This window comes from Zootoca vivipara, chromosome 7, assembly GCF_963506605.1.
Source record: "Zootoca vivipara chromosome 7, rZooViv1.1, whole genome shotgun sequence".
Lineage (NCBI taxonomy): Eukaryota > Metazoa > Chordata > Lepidosauria > Squamata > Lacertidae > Zootoca > Zootoca vivipara.
The window spans coordinates 29,701,438-29,726,897 of NC_083282.1; the positions used below are offsets into that span (position 1 = coordinate 29,701,438).

The window sequence follows — 25,460 nt, forward strand, 5'->3', positions numbered from 1 at the left end:
TGTGTCGCATGTGGGAGCGTAAACAACTTAATTCTAAGGTTCATGCGTTGACCTTTTCCTTGCTTTGATCTAAGTAGTGTCTGAAATACAGATGAGAAACCTGGAATGCTGGCAGTACCCTTTCGCAGAGGAAGAGATTTAAATGTGAAAGTGCACAATGACGAAGGCTCCAGTCGCAGTAGGCTTCGAACGGCGTGTAGGAGAAATGTACAGAAGAAGAATGATTATCTTGTGGGTTATGAATAAGGCCTACAACTAAATATATTTTTGGCCTTCGGATTGTCCTGCTTTCCTGAAGGTAGAAAGTAAGTTTTCCCATATCGCAGCGGAGCATGGAGCTTTTTGATCTGCTCTTCTGGGTCAAGAGATTAATTCATGAGAACCCACTCTACATTTCACATAAGAACTAGAAATCTTTTGCTGCTGCTATGTATCAAATAATGAGGTGATAAAGGGAAGGGAAATGTAGGTGACACTGTATTTAAAAATATGTGTCAAATAACACCTTTAAAATGTGTTAATCTAAAATATATGTCGCCTGTTTAAATCTGACCAATAGGATACTAATCAAAATGGTTATACATTTGCTTTAGTGATGACGTTCTGAGATTTTAAGCCCAAAGACAAATTGATCCATCTGCAAGAATTTTCACTGCAGTGTCTAAGAAATGATCTGTTCTGAATGAGTCTTAGCAAGTGAGCCAATAGCCAACCAAAGACCAGCTGGCTGAAGGGGTGTTAGAAGTAGTGCAAGAGTTTCTTCACAGATGCAGAAGGAATCCATGCATTAAGGGCATCCATGCATTACTGGCCTATATCAAGAGGCATTTTATTCTTTTTCTGATGTTTTGCATAACTGCACAAAAAAATGGAGGGCTTGTTAGCAAAGTGCAACAAATACATTTCCTATATTTACTGACAGAATTTTGGTTCAGACAAATATCTGTATTTTTCCTATTAAATCTTGGGAAAATATGTCCTATGAAACAATTAAATTGTGCTTTCTTCATAGCCTTTTATGTGCCTTTCTTTGCTGCGTTCTGTGGGGCTCTCCGAGTTCTTTTTATTGGTAGCTGCAGAGCAGGAACAGCTGTATGCAATATGTAGCAGTGTAAATGGGATTTCTATGGGGATCATATAGAAAGGTCTCCCTGAAACAGTTTTCTAGAGAATTAATCAAGAAACGTAACCATCCCTCTTATGCACAGGCAGGCAAATGATTAAGAGAATTTGCTGTATCTCTAGATGTGTGAAAATTTCACGTGTAGTTAGTGTGATAGTACCAGGTTCTAATATCATGTTGGGAGCCTGAAGGAGTAGAAGGGGCTCCTCACTTCAGACTTTTACCCTTCGACTTGTGGAGGCCTCTAAAATGTGTATGGTTTACATCATGGGTAGACAAACTAAGGCCCGGGGCCCGGATCTTGCCCAATCTCCGTCTACATCTAGCCTGCGGACGGTCCGGGAATCAGTGTGTTTTCACATGAGTAGAATGTGTCCTTTTATTTAAAATACATCTCTGGGTTATTTGTGAGGCATAGGAATTTGTTCTTCCCCCCAAAAAAACAATATAGTCCAGCCCCCCACAAGGTCTGAGGGACAGTGGACTGCCTCCCACTGAAAAAATTTGCTGACCCCTGGTTTACGTGCTGCAAGAGGGCAGGGATTGGCAATGTGCCTGTGATTCTCCTACAGCCACAGGGTTCAGTGTGTGGAGGGGATGCAAGACCTTTCCTGCTGGCCCCACCTCCAATTTCACATACGGTGTCACATGTGATGTGCTCATGCTGAGCAAATACCTCTATCTGCAAAGAGAGAGGCTTCCTTACTTATAATAAGCTGAATGCACATAAGCCCTCCATATAAACCTCCCCAATAATAGAAGGGTCTCATCTGCATGTCTAAACCCATTTTTGCGAAACACAAGCAGGCTCCCTTTTGCAGACATCCATGTTCAACGCCTCGACCCTGAGAGCAGGTTCCTTCAGTGGCCATCAATCAAGATGGCTCAATAGAACCTCCAGGCTCAAAAGCAGTACAGTGGTACCTCGGGTTACAGACGCTTCAGGTTACAGACGCTTCAGCTTACAGACTCCGCTAACCCAGAAATAGTACCTCAGGTCAGGTTAAGAACTTTGCTTCAGGATGAGAACAGAAATCGTGTGGCAGCGGTGCGCCAGCAGCAGGAGGCCCCATTAGCTAAAGTGGTACCTCAGGTTAAGAACAGTTTCAGGTTAAGAACGGACCTCCGGAATGGATTAAGTTCTTAACCAGAGGTACCACTGTATACCAGTTGCAACAAGGCAGCCACAGTGGGGGAGAGCTGTTGCCTTAATGTGCCGGTTGTTGGCTTCACAGAAGCATCCAGTTGGTCTCTGTGGAAAAGAGGATACAGGGCTGGGGCCGGCCCCCTTAAGTTCTCCCCCACCCCTCAAAAATATTACTTAAGAAAAATGAATGAAAGATAAAGAGTATAAAGAAATGCCCCCCTTAAGTTATTATATTTTCTAATTATATATTCATTGTATTAAATACCACTGGATAAGCTTATCAGCAATTTTAAATGTCAGCCACATTAACGTTTGTATTCATCCAATGATTTGTTTCTTTGTTTCTGTGACTGGTTAGGGCTGAGAACAATGTTGATTTCATGATTATTGTGGCTTCCTTAGTTGGGAACATTTGGTAGAGAACATCTCAAATGTGACATCCCATTGTGAGGTCTTGCTCGACATGCTTTTTTCTGGGGGAGAGCAGTCGCTTCTTGTAGCGTACAGAAAATGCTTCTGCTTTACACTGAATCCATGGAATGGATTCTGTAATCGACACATACTTCAAATTACTCTTAGACATAAGAGTGAAATGAAGGAGGAGTTGTTAGCAAAGGCACTCCTGTGAGACTTAGACAAACTTTGGAGCTTGATCCTTGATTCGGCAACAGTTGATCACAGGAAGATGAATTTGTGAACTGACTCCACAGGAAAAGAGTTGGGCCTGCTATGTGAAACTGTTATCATTGATGTTTGAGATCTTGACCAACTCATTCACACTTGTAAGTCATTACCTGATGATGTCATAATCCTGCTGAAGTTATCTAGGGATGAGTATGCAAGTGTGTCCATGCTGTTCCTTCTCCAGTGCAGCAACGAGAAGACTGGAATCATCTGCTTTCATTTTTTATTATGTCCAAAGATGAAACTGTGGTTGTTTTTAATTTTGGTTTGTTAAAACAAGTTCCTAAACCATGGTTTGAAATTGGATTGCTCGAGTAAAGCATAGTTCAGACTAACCACAGTGATTTTGTGTGTGGTTAAGCTCATAACAGTCTGCTTTTTCCTCTCCAGGTATTTGATGTGTTAAAGCAGGCATGTCAAACCTGCGGCCCTCCAGATGTTTTGGACTACAATTCCCATCTTCCCCAACCACTGGTACTGCTAGCTAGGGATCATGGGAGTTGTAGGCCAAAACATCTGGAGGGCCGCAGGTTTGACATGCCTGTGTTAAAGGATCCTTTTCAAATATAAAAGGATTCTGTGGGCAATAAAGAATTTATTCCCAAGCGAATTTTTATTACAATGTTCACATGCTTGAAGATTTGAACAAATATGTCTATGTCTATGTGAATATTCATGTCCTGATACAAATGATTATTCTGGTCTTCTACTTTTTTTTAAAGAGCTAGCCTCATTCTTATCCATATAGATTTAAAACTTTTATCCAAGGCACCACCTGAAAGAAAGTCAAGGTGAGGATTAATCCAGGCATTGCGGCCGTGAACTTGTTTTGTCTTCTGTATAACTGGAGACCCGGCACAGCAGCACAAGGGGTAATATATGTCAGACTGCCCACTGTGCTGAGACCTCTACACAAGCTGAGCACAGCAGGGTGAATGTCGCTGGGATTTGTTTTACAGGAAGCCTTCATTTCCTTGCTTTGGAGGGGTTAAGTGAGCCACTTCAACCACTGCTTCCCTTTGGGGGTTACACTACGTAAAGGCAGCTCCAGTTTCCCCCAGAGGCTATGCCAGCAGAGAGCCGCTGTCAGAGGAGAACAGCAGGATGCAATGAATCAATGTATTCCCCAGCTGCCTTGGCTCTGCTTACTTCCGAGGCAGGGCTGTCCAGTTTCATGCTGTGACGGCCCCTCAGTGGCCTCCAGCCTGAAGCTGTCAAATTCGCCCCCGACAGGTTTTGGCCACAGGGGACCTGGTGTCCAGGTTTATTCTGGAAGGAATCAGGCTGAATTTCATCCTTTTGCCTTAACCGTCTCTCTTGTGATCGTGGAGGAAAACTGACTATAGAAACTTTGGACGGAGTCTATCAAGAACTACTCCAGTAGAAGCTCCATTTAAGTGAATATGGGCATTCAGTGAAATGAGTGTAATGTTTATTACCAGCTAGCTGATAAGTTGGCTATAAGGTAAAGGGTAAAGGGACCCCTGACCATTAGGTCCAGTCGTGACCGACTCTGGGGTTGCGCGCTCATCTCACATTATTGGCCGAGGGAGCCGGCGTATAGCTTCCAGGTCATGTGGCCAGCATGACAAAGCCGCTTCTGGCAAACCAGAGCAGCCCATGGAAACGCCGTTTACCTTCCCGCTATAGCGGTTCCTATTTATCTACTTGCATTTTGATGTGCTTTCGAACTGCTAGGTTGGCAGGAGCTGGGACCAAGCAACGGGAGCTCACCCCATCACAGGGATTCGAACCGCCGACCTTCTGATCAGCAAGCCCTAGGCTCAGTGGTTTAGCCCACAGCGCCACCTGGGTCCCTTAACTTGGCTATAGGGGGTGACAAATGAAAGATTGGGCCGTCTCAGCGGCAGCCTAACAGAGGATACAGGCTGTGTTGTGGGTGACTAGAAGCCAGCAGTCCATCATCATCCCCATACCTCCTCAACAGCAGTTATGAACCACGTATCCCCATCCTTCCCGGTATGGCAGTGGCAACAACAGGCCAATGCCGTGATAGCATGAGACTAGGAATTGCAAAAGAGGTGGGTCTGGAGACTGAGCAAGGAGCATTGGTGAGAAAGAAGACTCAAGTCATCTATTGTAGGGCTGAGAGTAACCAAGGCCATGTCCTCGATTGTATTGCTGACCACTCAGCTGAGACAGATTGTTTTAATGAAAAATTACTTATAGAATTGCACTGTAAATGTTATTTTATTTCATAAATGACGGTGGCAGGGTTTGAGTCTGCAACATTTGGAACTGCAAAACCTAATGTATAACTATGGGTTGTAGCCAGTGCTAAATGAGTAGAGTTCTGCTGGCATAACATGGCTTCCCCTTATCCTCTTTCTGCATGCCCCCAAACTCTGCTCTGGAGGGTTTCCCAAATCTATGAAGCAGGTGTTGAATATGTGTAAGGGGCTGCAGGAGAGAGGAGAGGAAGGCAGAGTTCCATTGAGCAATGCTATATAGTTCCAATCAGCACGTTTGTCCAGAGTGCACAGATAACTTTGGGCCATATTGGAATTCACAAATATTGAATTTTTCAAACATCTCTAGGGTATGCATAACTCATCTTATGATCATTTAACCCTTTGGATCAAACCATCAGATTATTGCACCTTTTAAACACTTGCCCTTGAAGTTTTGGCTTTTGTTTAACCACTCATGGCCACAATCAATCAATTTCATAGGCTTCCACATACCTTTAGAAGAATAATTCTTATAAATCTATACATATGTCACCCTTAAGGGCAACCTGTGCCCTGTCGCCCCTCAGTCATATTCTCTGAAGAGCATCTAACCATGATGAATCCAATGGGCTTAAACTTGACTGCCTTGATTTAGGCTTTTAGTCTACTTAATATACAGGTTCAGTGAATGAAAAATAGATATACAGTGGTATGCCATATGATGGCAAACACATTATTTAACAGGGAGTTCTTCAAATGATGGAAAAGCTCTATCCATGATAGGTAGCAAGTGCCCAAGCCGTCCCTTGATAACTTCTGACATCATGTAGAAAACTGTATTTGTATTAATCCATATGGAATATTTCATGATTTCCTGGCATTGAGACATTTAGTGGGAACAAGGAGGATGCAAACAATACACCATTGCCATCAAATAAAAATATGATGTTAATAATTTGCTGTACACTGTTAAAATTGTATCTGAATTCCATTAGTCCCATTAACGCCTTAAGTCCAATGGCATTTGGCTGTAATGGCTTTACCATCCCTTTGAATGGAGGGAGCCAATCAATGTGTTTGCATGAATGTGTTTCATGTGTCTCAGGCAGAGCATCTGAGCAGCACAGAACTCCTGAAAGAACAAAAATGTAGAACTGATTTGAACATAGCTTTTTTTCACTGGCAAGTCAATATTTACCAATCATTGCTTGTCCAGTAAAGTTTTCTTTCTTCCTATTTAAAATAATAGTAGTAACAACAGCATTTCAGTTATATCTGGACCTTTCACAAACTTCCAGTGCATTCCTCAAACATTGTTTTGCAATGCTTGAGAGGTATCTTTGCTGGTGGTTATTTGGTTGTGCATAATTAACCCAGGTAGTAATGCAACCACAGAATGAATGCCTGATTGCTTTCAAGAATATCTGTTCTGGCCAAGATGAGAAAAACAAACTTGTTTACAAAGGTTCCAAAATTCCCAATCTATAAACCCTGCAGTTTACTGCTTCCCTCAAACCATGCAGCATTCAATAGCATTGTAAATTATGATAAAAAATGAAGAATAAATTTAAGCCCTTGGGTCCCAGAATTGATTTGTGTTATGCGTTTCAAGACTTTGATTTATTAAGAAGCATGTTGTTGATTAATATGCTCTGAATATATTGTAAGAAGTGAAGAGGACTATTTTAGGATAGATATTCACTGTCCTTATATAATTTTTTCGTCCTTTAAAAAAATTAAATTTGGCTTAGAAAGGTCAGATTTGCTTATGCCAATAACAGCAATGGTTATAAGAGTAATGTTTTAAAAAAAATATATGCTCAAACATCCCATTCATGGAATGACTTCTGCTTCACAATGGAACACTTCCTCTCTGTCCTCTCATGCACCCCATATTTTCTCTAGATTGGAGGAAAAGCCAGAATATATTTGGGGTGGGAAAAGTAGAGGCAGTGGCGAACGGTGCCGCTTGGCTGCCCGGGGCGGCACCCTCTGGGGGCGGAGCGTCGCTCTGCAGTGCGCATGTGTCCTGACGCATGCGTCCTGACGTCACGACGCACGCGCCAGGATGAGCCACGACGGACTGCGCATATCCGCACATCCAGGTTGGCATTGCTGCTCTGCTCGGCCGGTGCACTCCGAAGCAGAGTGTGCTAGAGAGAAGGTTGCTGGGTGGTGGCAGTGCCGGCAAACCGCGAGCAAGCCGCAAGCCCAGCAACCCGCTCCGTAACGCACTCTGCTTCTTCCTGCTCAGGCGAAGGAGGCGAGGGGCGGGCCAGGGGGTGGGGGTGGGCCAGGGGCTGCTGCCCCTGCGCTTCCCCCGCCAGAGTGGAGCTAGGGGTGGCCTGCCCCCTTCACCCCTCCCTTGCTACATGCCTGAGTAGAGGGAGAGACAGTCCCACTCCTCCTGACTTTAGTACAACCATTCACACATGGCTGGTGGATGCTAAACCTAGTGGCAGTGCCTAGGAAGTCACATGAGTGATACCCAGGAGGTCACATGGGCAGTGCATGAGAGGTTCCCATTCTCCTCCTTCGAAAAAGAAACAATGTACACAAGCAGTATAGTTGTATCAGTACTTAGTACCTAAAGTGTTGCCTTAGTTAAGAAGGGGTCCCTGCTGTCACAGCTATTTCTAGGCCAGGGAAACTTGTTTGTGGCCTCTGCCTCTTCTGTCTCTCACCCTATCCTTCTTTTCACTTGTAAAGAAGACAAGCACAAGAGTAGAATTGCTTGACTACACTGAAAATTGTCATACCTTGATTCCATAGAGGTTTAATCCCATGTACATATGTGACAATAATGTTTATTAATTAAAGCTTTATTAATTATTATAATTGTAATAAAGTTCATTATTATTGTTATACTCTGTAGAGGCTTGACTTGCTCTGAAAGTTTTTCTTTTGCATTCTGTACATCTGGCAGAAGAATAAATGATTTTATTAAAGAATAATTTTTAGGGTTAGGATTAGCATTATGCCCCAGTCTTCAGCCTTAAATAATTCCCAGAGTTGCTTACAATGATCAGTAATATCCAAATAAGAGTAGGCAAAGCCTAGCCTGTTTTCCTACCTGTGGGATGACCCTCCAGCCAGATGAGAGGGAAAAGGTCTACCAGCTCCTTCTGAACATCACTAGCTACTAGTTGTTTCTATGGCAATTCGATCAGTGCTTTAGACTTGTAAATGTGGCAGTCATTTTTTTGCAAGCAATTTCTCCTAATGTAATGCAACTGTGTATGATAATTTCACTAATTTATGCCCTAATAGTAATTATTATTATTATTTGTGCACACGTTTACCAATTTACTCATTTTTGTATGCATTTTTGGCAGGCAGCTGCCTCACAAAATTTGGATACAGTGGTACCTCGGTTTAAGTACACAATTGGTTCTGGAAGTCTGTACTTAACCTGAAGTGAACCTTCCCATTGAAAGTAATGGAAAGTGGATTAATCCGTTCTGGATGGTCCGTGGAGTACTTAAACTGAAGTGTACTTAACCTGAAGCGAACTTTCCCATTGAAAGTAATGGAAAGTGGATTAATCCATTCCAGACGGGTCCGTGGAGTACTTAAACTGAAAGTACTCAAACCGAAGCATACTTAAACTGAGGCATGACTGTAAATGTGGATTTCTAGGATACTTACATTTAGGGTCATTTATTATTTCAGGAAGTGCAAATAGCAGAGGTATATATCAAAATGTATAGCAAACTAAAAATTTCCACACACACCATTTTTATAGACCCACTTATTTCCTGTGAAAATAAATGGATATTTGGAGACTGGGGGAAGGTGGGTGGATTCTAATATTTTGAGGAGGGGGCAGATAGCTTATTAGGATGGACAAAGCAGCAGAGGGCTACATTTTGCTCAGCCTAAGATTGCTGCCATTTCAACGGGTGGTGGAGTTGAAATAAATGGCAGCTTGACAATGTTTGTTATTAACACCAGAATAGTTTAGTAGAAATGATACTGCATTATAGTATAAAGAAAACAGGCATAATAATACTAATCCACCTTACAGGTTCAATATATATAAAGCACTTTGAGCACCATGCAAATGCTAAGTATTATTGCTGCCTACATCCTTTGGTTTAGAATGTGAGTGTAAATTAAACTAAAAGGAAGAGATCATGATAAAGCATAGTTTTTTGGGGGGGGACTGCTTTAACTTTTTTCAGGCACTTGATTACATAAATCCTTTTCTAGCCTATTTATACAAGGGCCTGAGGCTGATGCTGAAATAAATAAGGAGTAATATTGCTGGCGCAACTTCATTGGCTTCCTAGTATTAAATAAGAATGCGCCTCTTAGAGCATGTCCATTTAAGTCCGTCATTCCTGCAGATGGCCATTGAGTGCAACTTAATTCCACAGGAATTTAGTCAGTCAGGCCCAGTGACTAAACACAAGCCAGCCTTGTAAGGAAACAATAAAAGGAGCTTGTTTCCTTTTAGAAAATGGAGGGAAATGGCAGCCCAGGTCTAAAACGAATTTGCGAACAGGAGTGTGACCACTATATATGAGTCTCCATTAAAATCTTTACAACCACCTAGTTGAGGGAGTAATGCCAACACCATGATAAAGTTAATTAGCCAAAACTGTAAAAGTTTTTAATAGTGAACACCATATGAGACAATTTATACCACTTGGGAGTTTTCCTTGCACCCCTTGAGGGTTGTAATAAAAACATGTTTTCTACACTGTGGCACTTATATATGAAGTTGAAGGTAGGGGGAAAGCATGTTGCAACTTTTACACTTGAATCTTAGCAGAGGAGAGGGTTTGGAGGAGGTGGATACAATAATAAGCAGAGGGTTGAAAGCAGCCATGTATTCTTGAAATGAAATAAAGGCTCACATTTGCACTGTTCTTGCTCATTCACTTAAGAATTGAAGCCCATCGTTTTCTTAAACAAAATGTCAATTGTCCTTCACATAAAGAACGATTAAGAGTCTATCTTCTACTGTTTGATAAACCTCTCACATTCAGTGAGTGACTGAATGCTTCTCCCTTCAGTCTGCACAGTGCCAGGAATAGTTCCTTGCTTGAATAGGCTGACAGAAACTGTCTGTAACATGACAGTAAATGGGGGAAAACCTGGCATTTCTGTAGGCATTTCAATGCTTCTGTATATGCAAACAGCCTTGAATAAGCAAGCTGGTATTAATATTGTTGATTAATTGTCCCGTGGGCAACACTTTAAGTTTCTGGACTAATATTCAAAGGTGTAAAGGTAAAGGTAATATTCAAAGGTGTAAAGGTAAAGGGACCCCTGACCATTAGGTCCCGTCATGACCGACTCTGGGGTTGCGGCACTCATCTCGCGTTATTGGCCGAGGGAGCCAGCGTACAGCTTCCAGGTCATGTGGCCAGCATGACAAAGACACTTCTGGCAAACTAGAGCAGCACACGGAAATGCCGTTTACCTTCCTGCTGTAGTAGTACCTATTTAACTACTTGCACTTTGACGTGCTTTCGAACTGCTAGGTTAGCAGGAGCAGGGACTGAGCAACAGGAGCTCACCCCATTGTGGGGATTCAAACCGCTGACCTTCTGATCAGCAAGCCCTAGGCTCTGTGGTTTAACCCACAGTGCCACCCGTGTCCCACAAAGGTGTTCTCTCCCCCCCCCAAAAAAACCTTTTGGTACCCCAAAACTCTACCATGTCCTTTGATTGCAATCTGAGGGTTGCAATGAAGGCAAACAAGACCAATGAGAATATCAGCATATTGCTGAAATATACAAACTATTTAGCGAGGGGACTAAGGGGCTGTAACTCATCTGGAGCAACCCATTAGGAAATGGGTACACTAAGTAGCCAAACATGCACCTATAAGGTTCATCCACCAATTGCTAGAAACATATGTATGTTCATACCAGAAACTATATACTTTCATTCATTGTCCTCTTGCTATCTCACCATGTTGCTGTTTAATTGTCTTAGTCGTGTTCGACTCTCCATGACCCCATGAACCAGAGCATGCCTTGGAAACTCTCACTTTCTTCTCAAAGCTTCTCCTTTTTTATGTCCATGGAGTTTTCTTGGCAAAATACTGGAGTGGTTTGCCAGTTCCTTCTCCAGGTGGATCACAACTAGTCTAAACTCTCGGCTATGACCTGTCGGTCTTGGGTGGCCCTGCATGGCATAGCTCATAGCTTCTTGGAGTTATTCAAGCCCCTTCACCATGACAAGTCAGTTATCCATGAAAGGGTATTTCACCATACTCAACTAGCAAATACCTCCTTTCTGTACCTTGCATAGTCCTGCTCTCTGCACATGTTCATCATCTCTATTACGTTCCAGATTTTCAATTTATAATTTTCCTGATAATTCAATAATTCTGAGTCTTCCATGAAAAGAAATGTGAACTGCATTATTTTCTTAAAACCTGTTATAAAAACCAATGAATCATTTACACACACACACACACACACACACACACAATGAGTAATGGCAAGCAAATTAAGGTTGCAGTCCTATACGCGTGTCAGTGAGACTAAGTTCCATTGAACACAACAGGGCTTACTTCTTTGTAGACATGTGTAGGATTGCAATGCAAAGATCTGAATATGTAAAAGGGGGGAAATGATATATATTGACATAATGTAGATTCATATTATCTAGCTTAGTATCTAGAGACCTGTGCAAATGCGAAAGTGCTCAATTCTATTTTATTTTTAAAAGAAGGTGGCAGACTCTTGTTCCTTGGAGGTTTTAAAGCAGTGATTGGATGGCCATGTATGATCTAGTTGTGATTCCTGCATTGCATTGGGTTACAGGAGGTTGGACTAGATGACCCTCTGGGCTCCTTCCAACTATACAATTCTATGATTCTTTCTTAGAAAGCTGGCCACTGTGCGTGTTCTCCATTCTCACTCATGGCTATAGAGCAGCTGTAATAAAAAATTACAAGTAATGGGTATTTGCCATAAACCCACAAACAAATCAATGTTTATTGAAGGATTCTAGTCTGGGTAAATATTGAATCTGTTATTTGGAAATGGATTCATCCTTTCTTCAAGCATTTCCATTAGTAGAAGACAGAGTCCTTTCCACGATATAATTTCCTGGAATTCTGCAGAAGAGGCGAGAGATTTGAATAGAGAGCTTGTGAATGATTTGATTTTGTTTCTTTGCAGATGATAATGAATGTACAAATGTCACACAACTTTGTGGAGAAAATGCCAACTGCACAAATACAGTAGGAAGTTACTACTGCATGTGTATACCTGGATTCCGGTCTAGTAATCGTAATACCACCTTTGTGACCAATGATGGGACTTCTTGTGTAGGTAAGATACCAGAAGATATGCTTCTCTTTCTTGCTGCGTGTTTTCTCTGATTCGATATAAACCACCAAAAATTGTATGGAACCGTAGAGCTTGAGTCTCTTGTTGCCAGTCATGAAACTTCTACTTAAATATTCCAGCCTACGTTAATTCAGCTTCTGAAAAATAAACTTGTAAATTCTGATATCCTCCCATAAACATGATTCGGTTAGCCTCAGGAAAACCTTTCCCAGTCATCCCACAAAGAACACAGGACATTTCAAGCATAATAGTTTCACAATTGGAGCTCTAGCAAAGAGAAGGAAAAAGTGGGGTTCGGGTATCTGATAAGGTTGAAGGGCAATATCTCTTACATTGCCCCATACCCGGAATTCACACATAGCAGCGGGTGTAGCAGCAGGGCAGGGCCCATTCCTGAGCCTTTGGAAATGGCCCTCGCAGTCCAAGCTTCTCAGAAGAACTGTGTTCACCAAGTTAACGTCATACGTCTTCATATTCACCTGCTGTGCCTTCTCACCAGCTGAAGGATCCAGGAGCCCAGGAGAAGTGCATTGAAATAGGAAGATGGGAAGCTGCCTTATACCAAATCAAACAATTGGTCCATGCATATCAGGATTGTCTACACTGACTAGGTGTGGCTCTCCAGGGTTTGGGACGAGGTTCTCTTCCAGCCTCACCTTAGGAGGCTGAGGACTGAACCTGGAACCTACAGTAGTGCATGCAAGGCAGGTGCTCTAACACTGAGCTATGGCTATTGTGTTTCAAAGGACTCCCCATTCACTGCTATATCAGGAACAGCTCTGTGCTCTTATTACAATTACAGACAAGTAAAATAAACATACCGTAATATACTGTAGTCTACCCCTCTACAATATGTTACATATCTCTTTGGAATTTACATATCTGAAATAGAATATATTTAGGATATATATTGAATAAAAATCTACTAGAAAAATGTATTCTTTAACCTTTTTATAAACCCAATGGATTCCTCTTTTCTGAAAAAACTACTATATTGTGGGTGTTTTTTTTTCTTCTGGCATTTTTTCTCATGATGCTGGGCTGTCCCCTCTGGGACTAGGGAAAACATCAATAAATCCACATTCTCTTGGCAAGTATATTATGCCTGTGTTGATTGCAGCTTGTTTGAGTTACATCTCTCACACTTTCTCATATTTGTTAATTAATTCTTCTCATTGTACACCCAATATAAGATAAATGCCTGCATTTTAGTCTATGGAGGTGACTGTTTAACTTTCTATCTTTTTAGATTACTTCATACTTCTATGAAACTCTTTTTTATTAACACTGTTGACTCCAATGCCATAAGCATTTTGTTCTTGATTTTGAGAATTTGAGACCCTGTTGTCCATAAATGGTATTCATGGCTTGATAGGAGACCACACAGAAAAAGTGGTCGTTATTTTTATTAGTTACAGGTAGGTAGCCGTGTTGGTCTGCCGTAGTCGAAACAAAATAAAAAAAATTCCTTCCAGTAGCACCTTAGAGACCAACTAAGTTTGTCATTGGTATGAGCTTTCATGTGCATGCACACTTCTTCAGATACACTGAAACGGAAGTCACCACAGAATAACAATAACAATAATTTATTATTTATACCCAACAGAAGTATTAAAATACAATAATTTATTAAACATTAAAAGCTTCCCTAAACAGGGCTGCCTTCAGATGTCCTCTAAAAGTCTGGTAGTTGTTTTTCTCTTTGACATCTGGTGGGAGGGCATTCCACAAGGCGGGTGCCACTACCGAAAAGGCCCTCTGCCTGGTTCCCTGTAACTTGACTTCTCACAGCGTTCTCACATCAGGAATCACAAGACAGAGAAACCAGTAGAAGAACACTTCAATCTCCCAGGACATTCTATACAAGATCTTAAAGTAGCTGTCTTATTACAAAAGAATTTCAGAAATAGACTTGAAAGAGAAGTTGCTGAATTGCAACTTATTACCAAACCAACTTGCAACTTATTACAAAACCATGGAGAGACTTGGTCTGAATAAGGACATTGGATTCTTATCTCATTATACATGATAAAGCTATTTTTAGCCATCTCACCCCTTGCTTTTTCCTGTAAGACCAATTGCAGTCGTCAACAAGTTTGCCACACCTATCAGCCAATCACCCATTCCCACCACCCTTCTGAGTACCATGATACCCCTCCCCATCCTCTGGTTGCTTGTCAGACAGGGCCTGACTTGCTTGTCAGACAGGGCAAGCAGGGAGTGGTATCTACTGCCCTTCGTTTTCTTCCCTGTATAGTATGGGCTAGAGTGAGGAGCAGATGAACAAGCAGGATCCAATGGTGAAGGCAAAGAGTAGATCCAGGAGGTTCCTGACAGTGGTCCCCCTGCTGGATGATGGGCACTTTGGCAGATGGCCAGCATGGGCATCCTTGAAGCTTGCCTTAGGTTTTCAAAGACAATCCGATGTATTTTCTCATTGGCCTCAAATGGCCAGTCCTTGTGTAAGCAGTCCTTGAACTACAGCCTGAGTTTATTAAAATTACAAATTATATGTTGGGGTGGGGAAGGAACTTATAATGAATGATTTATGGTGGTGATTAACTTCTTCCTTTTGTGCTTATAATTTCGAACTACGCTGAATTATGTATAACTATCTTTGCACAGTGTTTATCGCATTTGGGGAGAAAGTGCTGTTAGTATTAATTTATGCATTAATTTTTAATACTCTATTTATAAGTGCACTTCTAAACCTGATCGATATGCAGTATATTATTTTGTCACTCAGCTTAAAAGGCATTGCGGGCTGTTCCGAAGTTTCTTTGTCCCTTGGTAGAAAGCCATTTATTTGTATTTAGGAATCCAGCTCCCTTTTTTTTGCCACTGACATGAAGAGAAAAACCCTAGTAATAATAAACTGATCTCTGACTGATCTATTCAACCATTATGAAAAGGGATGTTTTGCCACTGTTTCCTTGTACTTGACACTTGCATTTTTTTGACAAGTGAATCTATGTTGTAGCAGTGTGCTCTGCATTATCCTGCTTATCAAACTAGTCTTGTTTACAGTTTCCAACTATGCAGAGGTTACTGGGAGCCTATTCTTTTATCATGTCAAAAAAGGAAAGGGTGATGCTGCCTGTGGGAAATTTTAACAATGGTATTCCATGCAGCATGATAAATGGAATGGCATTGAGCTTTATATTGTATCTATCCTGGGATAGGTAAAGGGTGCTGGCTAGAGATCAGGATTTCAAGTGAGGGCAAGGCTGGGTTTGAAGGGTTTTGCATCCTTCTCACGTCGCCCTGCCAGCCCTGAGCCGATTTGCGAGGCTGGGCTCATTCAGCGCTCCCTGTGCACCAGCATACCACATTACACTACTGCAATAAATAAAATACACAAAAGACCCCCCCCCCCCCGACACCAGTATTTCTGCCACACAGGGAAACCACAGCTAGTTCTCACACAATCAAGATTTGGGGCCAAGATTTCCTGTCATGTAGGTCCAGGGACGGATTTAGTTTTGATGAGGCCCTAAGCTACTGAAGGTAATGGGGCCCTTTTATATGTCCAGCTGTCCTTTGTCAACAACAAAATTATTGCTGTTCTTTGTGTTGAATATACGCTATATGGTAATTTATTGACCTAATAGGTATCTAAAGCCATTTGCACATAAGAAGATATGTATTTTATCAAAGTAATTGTTGAACTGAAATACAATTAAGAAAAGGTATATTAATAGTGAAATAACTATTAAGCTCTAACTTAAAATGATTTTTTATTTGTAACAAACTTAATAATGCAAACACATTGGCATTTGGCAATAACAAAAGTTCCTTTAGAATCACAGTTTACAAAGATTCATAATCTAGTCTCTAGAAACTTGCTATAACATGAAATAATAATAGGTGTAAATATATGGTGCAAACTACTAATAATGTAGCAGAATGTAGTTACAGGTAGGTAGCCGTGTTGGTCTGAGTTGAAGCAAAATAAGAAAATTCCTTCAGTAGCACCTTAAAGACCAACTAAGTTTATATTTTGGTATCTGAAGAAGTGTGCATGCACACGAAAGCTCATACCAAAATATAAACTTAGTTGGTCTTTAAGGTGCTACTGAAGGAATTTTCTAATGTAGCAGAATGTAGGCACCCTATATATAGAAATGAGCAAACCAGTGATATTTTAGGGAGCAGGCAAGCAGGCGGGGCCCATTACATACATCATAGGAACCTACACAACATAAAACACTGTTGCTGCATGTAGGTTTTATTTTTATTTTTTTATCTTATATTTTGGAAATGTACATCCAGTTTTTTTTCCTTTAATTTTTTGGGGGGTCCCCAAGAGAGTGGGGCCCTAAGCTATAGCTTGTTTAGCTTATATGTAAATCCGGCACTGGGTAGGTCTACTTTTCAGTCTCACTTAAGCCACACTGCTATCTCCAGTTTTTGAAATTTAGCCCTGCTCTCATTCCCTGGACTTTTATCCTGCAAGGCACTATAATTGCCTAATTGCCACACATGTTTCTGTTCCATTTGATCAATAGCTTAGCTTTCTTCTGCTGCTGCTTAAAAAAAAAAGATGTAGATGTGAAATTTCAATATGTGGTTGCTTGAAGCACATCAGGCTACTACCAACAAAGCGGCAAGGTGTTAGTATGTAAAACCTTTTTAAAAATTCAATTTCTCACAATATTTGCAGATATAGATGAGTGCGCTGAACCAGTAACAGCTGCCTGTGGAGATCATGCGAAATGTGAAAATGTGTATGGAGGATATAACTGCTCCTGTAAGGAAGGTTATCAACCATCCACAGGAAAATTACAGTTTAAGCCAAATGATGGCACTTCCTGCCAAGGTAAATGATATTATAGAGCTTTATGTGTTATTATAAAACTATATCTTCTGAGAGGCCCACCGGTAACTCTTTATCTTCAGTTAGATTAATCAGCTGGATATGAAAAAGTGGCAAGATGTGAATACCTACATTATTATTATGCTTTTTTAAAGGAGAGATAGGAGACTTATAGGTGAGTTTGCTGAAAAATAGAAGTAGCCTATCATATATTATAAAATTCAGAACTGATTTTCTTCTATTACTTACCAACCAAAGTCCATTAACCATTAAGCAGTCAAATACACTATATGACTGTAGCTTTGCTATTATCAATAGAGCCTTAGATATATTCCAGAGTTGTGCTACATTTGAGTAAAGATTGGGCAAAACTTGTAAACAGAAATGATAGCTTGGTGCAATGAAATCACCTTTGCTTACCATATATGCCAGCGTATAAAGTGACTAGGCGTATAAGACGACCCCCTACTTTCCCAGTCAAAATATAGAGTTTGGGATATACTCACTGTAACGAGTATATCCCAAACTTCCAACGCACACCAAATAAAAAATTTCTGTATCTCTTCCTCTCCCCACTTTTTAAATACCGGTAAATGAAGCCAAAAGAGAGACAACAGTGCTTAAATGCACAGATGTTTAAATGCACTTACTTGCAGGCATGCTAAGAACTACGGTAGCATTTTGAACTACCGTAGATTTCATTCAGAGGGAGGGAAGGAGCTGAAGCATAAAAACTGCAGTTAGCTGAAGAAGAAGAAGAAGGAGGAGGAGGAGGAGGAGGAGGAGGAGGGAATAAGGGGAGGTGGGCGGGGTAGGGTAGGGGGAGTCGCTTGCATCCTCCACCCTTCCCGGTCACTTGCGCCCCTCCCTCCTTGCCTCCCCCCCGCGTCCGCCCACCCGCCACCCACCCCTCAGGGTCAGCCCCAGGCAAGGAACGGCAGTGGGGGTGGAAGGGTAAAACCTAACACCCATGCCGGGGCTGCGCACTGAGGGGGAGAACAAGGCAGCGGTGAGAGGAGGCTCCAGCGGGCATGGAACCAGCTCCTCCGGCCTCTGGCTCAGGGTGGGCAGGCGGGAGGGGGGGGAGGAGAGGTGGGCAGAGGGAGAAGGGGAGGGAGCGCAGCCCAGAGCCGGCTCCACTCACACTTTATTGTTCCAGGCACCGAGGCGAGTGGGGGGAGAGAGAGAGAGTAAGAGGCTGTCGCTTTCTTTCCATGCAGGGAGGAGGGAGGAAAGCCCCGCACGCCCCCTCTTCCTGCATGGAAAGAAAGCGGCAGCCGCTTACACGGTCACCACATATGGCGGGGATGCAGCCGCTACCGTTTTTGAGTTCCCTCCACTGTATGCTGCGACCGCAGATCTTATACCCGGTGTATAAGACGACCCCCAACTTTTGAAAAGATTTTCCTGGGTTCAAAAGTCGTGTTCTATGCCAGAATATACGGTACATGCACGTGTCTTTTTGGTTAAGATTGAACTTATCGTCCAAGTCAGTTTAAATACAAGTGGCTTTAAAAAAAAAAAAGCATTGACAAGTATCAATGCATTACAGTGAGTATGTGGCTGTCACACATTTAACTGCATCTGCCATAACATGCAGTATTGCTTACCTTCATGCTGAGGAATCATCATGATATACAGTTGGCTGCCACTGATTGGGGCAGAGGAATGCAGAATGTTGTGATGTCACAGCATGGATAGCATGGAGTTGTGGTGCTGTTGCCTCATAGGGTAGCCACACTTTTCGGTTTCGACATCTATCCCTAAAAGGTTCAAGACACCATACAATCAAATTTACAAAACCACAAAAGAGAAAGAACGAACCCAGGCATATCACTGATTTTTTAAAGAAGCTTCATAATTAATCAGATGAGCTCCCATCTATTATTATAGCTACATAAATCTTCACTTTCATAAAACATTCCTGAATATATAAGAGCAGGGGTCCCCAGACTATGGCCCGCGGGCCAGATGCGGCCCAATTGGCCTCTCAATCCGGCCCGCGACGACCCCCGCCTCCCACTGCTGCCACCTACTCTTACGGCGCGCAGCGCAGCGGCGCTCTTCCAGGTCGGAAAAAAGCGCCGAAAATCATTTGTGCGCATGCGTATGGGCCTCTCCCGACCCAGAAGAGGTCATTTCCGGTGCACTTCTGGGACGGGGGAGGCACATACGCATGCGCACAAACGATTTCCGGCGCTTTTTCCGACCTGGAAGCGTGCCACCACGCCAGTAAGTGTGTGTGTGCATGCGCACGTGCGCACACTCCCCCGCCCTCCGGCCCAAAGCCGGGTAAGTCTGGGGACCCCTGTATAAGAGCATCATTAAAAATAAAAAGCTCCTAAAAGTCACAACAGCAACAGCAGCTTAGAAAGGGCATTCTGCCCTGTGTGTGAGAGGAGGAGAGATGCATCTTCTGGGAAGGTAGCTGTTATCCATGGCTTTGCAAATGCATTTAAAATAGGAATGGGTGGTATTAGTCTATTTTGAGTCCAATTCAATTTTATATACATGCTGAGCATATGTGGTTTGGTACATATCCCTCCCCAACGAGATTACCCTGTGTTCAATCCTGCACCTCACGGTTAGCTATGAATGAATATATGTCGAGCCATTCACAATACCACATGCACATCCAACCCAATTTAAGAACAAAAAAAGTATCTCTGGCTTTTAAAACACACCAAATGGGGAAGTCTGAAGCTTTAGAATCATAGAGTTGGAAGAGACCACAGGGGCCATCCAGTCCAACCCCCTGCCAAGCAGGAGTTATCAGCCAGACTGAAATGACATATGCCAAGACCTTAAGATTCCCTTTTAATTTCAGCAGCAATCCCAGCCCCAAAGTGTGAACTGAACTATGACTGCATAGCTGAAAATATTAACAGAACCTTAGCTAAAGTAAGTAAGACTTGCATATTTACCTATTTTCAAATCTTATTTTTACTTTACGTCTGTCTTGAAATGATACTTGGAATATTTATGGTACTACAATCTTAAGAAGATGGCCGCTCCAATGGCATACATTACTCAGGCTGCGGGGCTGCCTGACAGTTGCGGTGAAATTATGGCCGCTTATTGCAGCATTCCAGACCAGCACCAGCCCACCTATGGTGCCACAATTGCCTCGGGCGGAAGGATCCACGGGTCAGTAGATCTGGCATTGCCCGCTGCTGCTGCCACCCTTGTTTCCGATGTAGATCCTTAACCACCACCACCACCACCATGTTCCTGATGTAGATCTTCACTCACCCCTTCTTTTCTGGTGGAGAGAGGCGCCATTTTGCCATTCATCTCAGGTACCAAAATGTCAGCATAGTGTCAACAAGTGAGCACTCACAGCTGACTGATTTGGACGGTGGCCCAGAGTTGGGGAATGCAGAGGGGGGGGCAGAGTGACCAGTTTAGAGAGAGATCAGGAAACAGCTCTCCCGAAGCTCTTCATGAGCCACTCGGCGTGAAGCAGAGGCGGAGGGGTGGGTTACAAGAGAGGGGGAGGCTGACGTCACTTAATAGAAGAAAGAAGGCGTGGTTCCAACAGGGGGATAAAGGGAGGTGGAACAACGCCGAACACTCAGATGAGTCATCAGACTAGTTGTAAGTCAGTGAGAGCAGTGGCTCGAGACTGTAGCTTGTTGTATTTTGTTACTGTAAATAAAACTTCTCTTCAACGTTGAAACGTGTGGGCGTCTTGAGGTCGAGACTTAACACAAAATGTCTTGGACCATCCCTGTATCTGGGACAGCTTGTATTAGACACACCTGCTTGTACACTGGGTTTTCCAGATTTATTTTTACAGCTACCCTATACAGGTACAGTCTATATAGAAAGACAGGTACCTACAAAAGGCTACCTAGTAAGCCAGGTCTGGGGAACCTGTGTGCTTCCAGATATTATTTGACTACAGCTCTCATCATTCCTTGGCCATGCTGTCTGGGTCTCCTAGGAGCTGGTATCCAGTGACAATGGGAGAGTCACAGATTCCCTACCCCTGCAGTAATCCATTGATAGACTGAGACTTGAGCCTTCCAAGTCGACATCCAATATTCTATTCACTCTCTCACATCGGCTCATCTTGTTAACTAATGTTGATAAATGAATATGAATCTTCATTTGACTGTAAATGTTAGGAATGTCATGCCTAATGGTTTCAACTTTCTTTCAGATTAGAAAAATAAAAGAACCCCTGGCTGTATTACAAGAAATCAATCAAAACACTGTAGGGCAAATTTCACCAGTGGATGTGATTTCCTACATAGAAGCATTATCTGTATCTTCTCCCTTGCTAACCATCGTGAATAACACGATTTCTGACAACGAAATGCTCTATAATCTGACTCTTAATGTAAGTGAATCGAGCCGTGCAGCAGATTTGATCTATTTTTGCAGGGTGGGGAGCACATAAGATATAGTACATAACCTAAAGTACTTTCTTTTTTATTAATCTAACAGGAATTCATTAACACTGTGAACAATTTTGTTCAGAAGGATAAAACTGCAGCATGGGAAGCTATCCCAGAAGTTAACAGAAGAAGAAGCCTCACTAAACTGATGCATGCTGCAGAACAAACCACAGCACTCTTGTCACAGAGCTTTCAAAAGAGAACAGAAGTGGAAGTTAATGCCAGTGATTTAGGTATGCAAAAGGGAGCAAATGATTTTGAAAACTGTTCCTGTTTTCCTTCCAGGACAGACTGTTGATATTGGAAGCAATGTTGTACGAAGGCCTTGCAGAGGCTGTTGCTGTAGAGTCTCAATTAAGACATCTCTCTTCACACTACTCTTCTGTCCAGCTCTCTGTGTGTTTGGAAATCTAAAGGGTCTCTTCTCTGTGCCTTCTGCATGTCTTCCAGGAGCCAGATCATGGCATCACAGAAACTCATATGAGAGAGGTCGGCACCAGACACAAAACTGAGACAGAGAGTTTGCAGTTTCCCATGGCTAGTTAGTGAGTAGTAACCACAGCTATGCCGTGCCATTGCAGAACCCAGTCTATTAGCATACAGATAAACAACCCCTGGATGGTTAAGCCCAGTCGAATTTGACTATGAGGTGTGGCACTCATCTCCGCTTTCAGGCTGAGGGAGCCGGTGTTTGTCCACAGACAGCTCTCCAGGTCATGTGGCCAGCATGACTAAACTGCTTCTGGTGCAATGGGACACCAGGAAGCCTCTTTAGCTACCCACGCTGGTATGCTTTCGAACTGTTAGGTTGGTGGGAGCTGGAATAGAGCAATGGGAGCTCACCCCATTGTGTGGATTTGAACTGCCGATCATGCGATCAGCAAGCCCAAGACGCTCAGTGGTTCAGACTACAGCTCATTAGCATACATCACCTAGCTCTGTCTCTTCACCTCAAAACTTCATCATAAAACTGCAACACTTCATCATATAAGTGCATAAGCTGCAACCCTTATGAAAGGGTTGCACACCTTTTCCCAGGTGGGTGAGGGTTTTGACCCCCCCCCCCAATCCTAGCCACCATCCCTGGAAGGTCAGAGTTCATGTTGCCAGCTGGCTACTTGGGAATTTCTCTGGCTGGCCGATCTGCTGGGCGTGATTGCCCTCGCAAACCTGAAGTTTAAATGGGCCAGTCCAATCAGAGGCTCTTATGGTTGGCCAGGCATTGTCTGCTTTCATGTTTGGCTGGCCAGTGGTGCATATAAGCCAGATGTGCGGGACACCCTTGGCAAGAGGACTTTTTTTTAATGCTCTCAAAAACATTTGCTGATATTTGGCTCGCTGGAAACTTCAGATCACAAGTGTGTGTGTGCTTTCTGTGCTGTAAGTAACAGACAGTCCAGCTAAGTAATTCCACCCCATTAGTCAAATGTTTGTTTTGCTTTGCTTTTAACTGTCTGATTGACCTTTCTGCTGCCTTATGGGTGACTGAAGCACTACATTGATCAGAACAAAGCAACAAAAAGGACTCTATGTCCTCTAATGTCATTTTCTTTGTCCAGGGTGGTTCATATTAGGTGGCGTTCTTTGGTTTCGGCAACAGACATCATTACAGCGCAGTGCAGCTTCACTTTGTGTAGCTGTATCTTTGTGTAATAATAATAAAATATTCATTTCTCCCTCCAAATATTATAAAATAAAAACTGTTCAATGGTACTATGCTTTTAAAGATGGCAATTGATATTCCATTTCAGAAATGCATTCTTAATAAAAAGGTTGTTCCTTTGAAAGTAGTTTCCATTATTCTTTAGGAAATGCATTGAACGCAAAGCAAATTAGGGACTGCATTTTTTCCAAGGAAAGGTACAAAATGGAAATAAAAGATTTGTGCCTACTAGAACTAACGAACTCCTGAACAAATATGAACCACACAATGCTATGTGCGTGCGTATGTGTGCATGCGTCTTCGCTCTTAAATTACCTGGCTGGACTTTGTGCTGACATCTGTAATAAATGTTCAGCTGAGTGTAAACCTAATTGCAGAAGTGTGAGGTTTAGTAGGCTGGGATGTAATTGTGATTTCCAAAGGAGTTTTCCCCCTTTCTTCTTTTCTTTTGCAGCTTTCAAAGTTCTTGCCTTTGATATACAGCGCATGGAGCACATTCACCAGCATGTGCAGTTGGGAGGAGAGATTATAAAGGTCTCTGCAAAGAAAAAGGAAGCAACTACTTCTAAAGGTTAGGGAGAGAAATGTGACTCGAGGAATTAGGCTATAGAAATGAAGTTCAATGGGGTTTTCCAGAAGCCTCCTCCTTTGCAAAATTCAGGAAAGTAAATCCTTCAGGAGTGTTTCGGACAGCCAATTCCAATGGTGCAATTTCAATGATTTCTCAAAGGTATTTCACTAGAGATGCACCCTTGGCAAGGATCAAATGCCTATTCAAAGCATAATTGCAAAGCAGCAACAAAACAAACTACTGGAATAGATCCAGTTAACTTCTATGAATGGATCTGTACACAGAAGGAGGTCCAGCAGATGTTCCCTGCTGGAAAAAGTGGGGAGGTGATTTTCACTCATTTCCTCCTTCTCCCACCGTCCCCTGAGCCACCTCTTTTTCTAGATTGCAAACTTCTCCTAAACTCTTCAGAACAGATTTTGACTGGCACAGGGTTGGAATTCAGAGTTCGCATGAGCAGATTTATTTATTTAGAAAAAACACAACTTTATTTCTCAAACCAAAGTAATAAATAGATTTTAAAAAAAAACTCACAAGTTTTCAAGGGAGAATTCCACTCAAGGAAGGTTTGGCAGGGGAACGCTCCAGTAAGGCAGTATGTGGCATCGGAAGCAGAGGTTGGCTGTTCCTCCCTGCTCCTGGGTGTGCAGTTCTGCATGGCCACTGACTATGGTCATGGGTGGGAAAGTGCTGGTCTTCAAGGGATGCCATAGGTGCAAGGTTAACAAGTGGCTCATCTGGAGTGCGGCACACGTGCTCAGTCACTGGAAGCCTGCATCTGCTTGTAGAAGGTGTCAAACTGCTGCTCCTCCAGCTCAGTCGTCACCTTGTTGAGGGCGTAGATCTCGGCCCGTTCATAGCTGCCAAGTCTCCCATTTTCCCCGGGAAACCCCCGTTTTTCCACCTGTCCCCAGCCGAAAAAACGGATTTTTTTGTTTTTTCCCGGTTTATTCTGGCGCGGTGGCCATTTTGGAACTGGGCAGAGCATGCTCAGAAGCGACTTTTGATGCTGCTCTGCCCAGTTCCAAAATGGCTGCAGCGCGACTTCTGGTGCGGTGGCCATTTTGGAACTGGGCACAGCAGCATCAAAAGTCACTTCTGAGCATGCTCCGGCCAGTTCCAAAATGGCCGTCATGCTACTTCTGGTATGCTACTTTCAGTCCGGTCCCTTATTTTTCAGAGAGGAACTTGGCAGGTATGGGCCCATTGCTGTTGCTTGAGCTCCTGCTGGGCGCTGCTTGGCCTTCTCCAGGCAGTGGCTGGGACCATCCTTGCCCTTGGGAGGTGTTCCCTCGCATGAGCAGATTTCCACTCACAGTACACACGCAGAAACATGGCAGCTCAGTCTGAAGAGCATGATATTCTCAATCTCAGGGATGTGGGTTCAAGCCTTACATTGGACAAAAAGATTCCTGCATTGAAGAAGGTTGGAAAGATGATCCCCATGGTCACTTCCAACTCAACGATTCTATGACATCACAGGAAAGGAGGGGCAGGTTTTGCTAGTTTCCTCCTCCCTGCAGCTTCCTGTTCCTCCTGAATATC

General features: G+C 42.8%; 1 protein-coding gene across 2 annotated transcripts in view; it reads left to right on the forward strand.

Moving 5' to 3' along the window:
- Nucleotides 1-25,460, forward strand: part of ADGRL4 (adhesion G protein-coupled receptor L4) — an 87,187-nt gene that overhangs the window by 29,915 nt on the left and 31,812 nt on the right. The window contains exons 3-8 of one of the 2 annotated variants that reach the window (XM_035122068.2): nt 12,292-12,444; nt 17,126-17,281; nt 20,106-20,179; nt 21,444-21,623; nt 21,731-21,914; nt 23,799-23,915. In XM_035122068.2, the coding sequence (XP_034977959.1) occupies nt 12,292-12,444; nt 17,126-17,281; nt 20,106-20,179; nt 21,444-21,623; nt 21,731-21,914; nt 23,799-23,915 (864 nt within the window). The remainder of the gene's footprint in view (nt 1-12,291; nt 12,445-17,125; nt 17,282-20,105; nt 20,180-21,443; nt 21,624-21,730; nt 21,915-23,798; nt 23,916-25,460) is intronic. The other variant, XM_035122071.2, reaches the window with a different exon arrangement.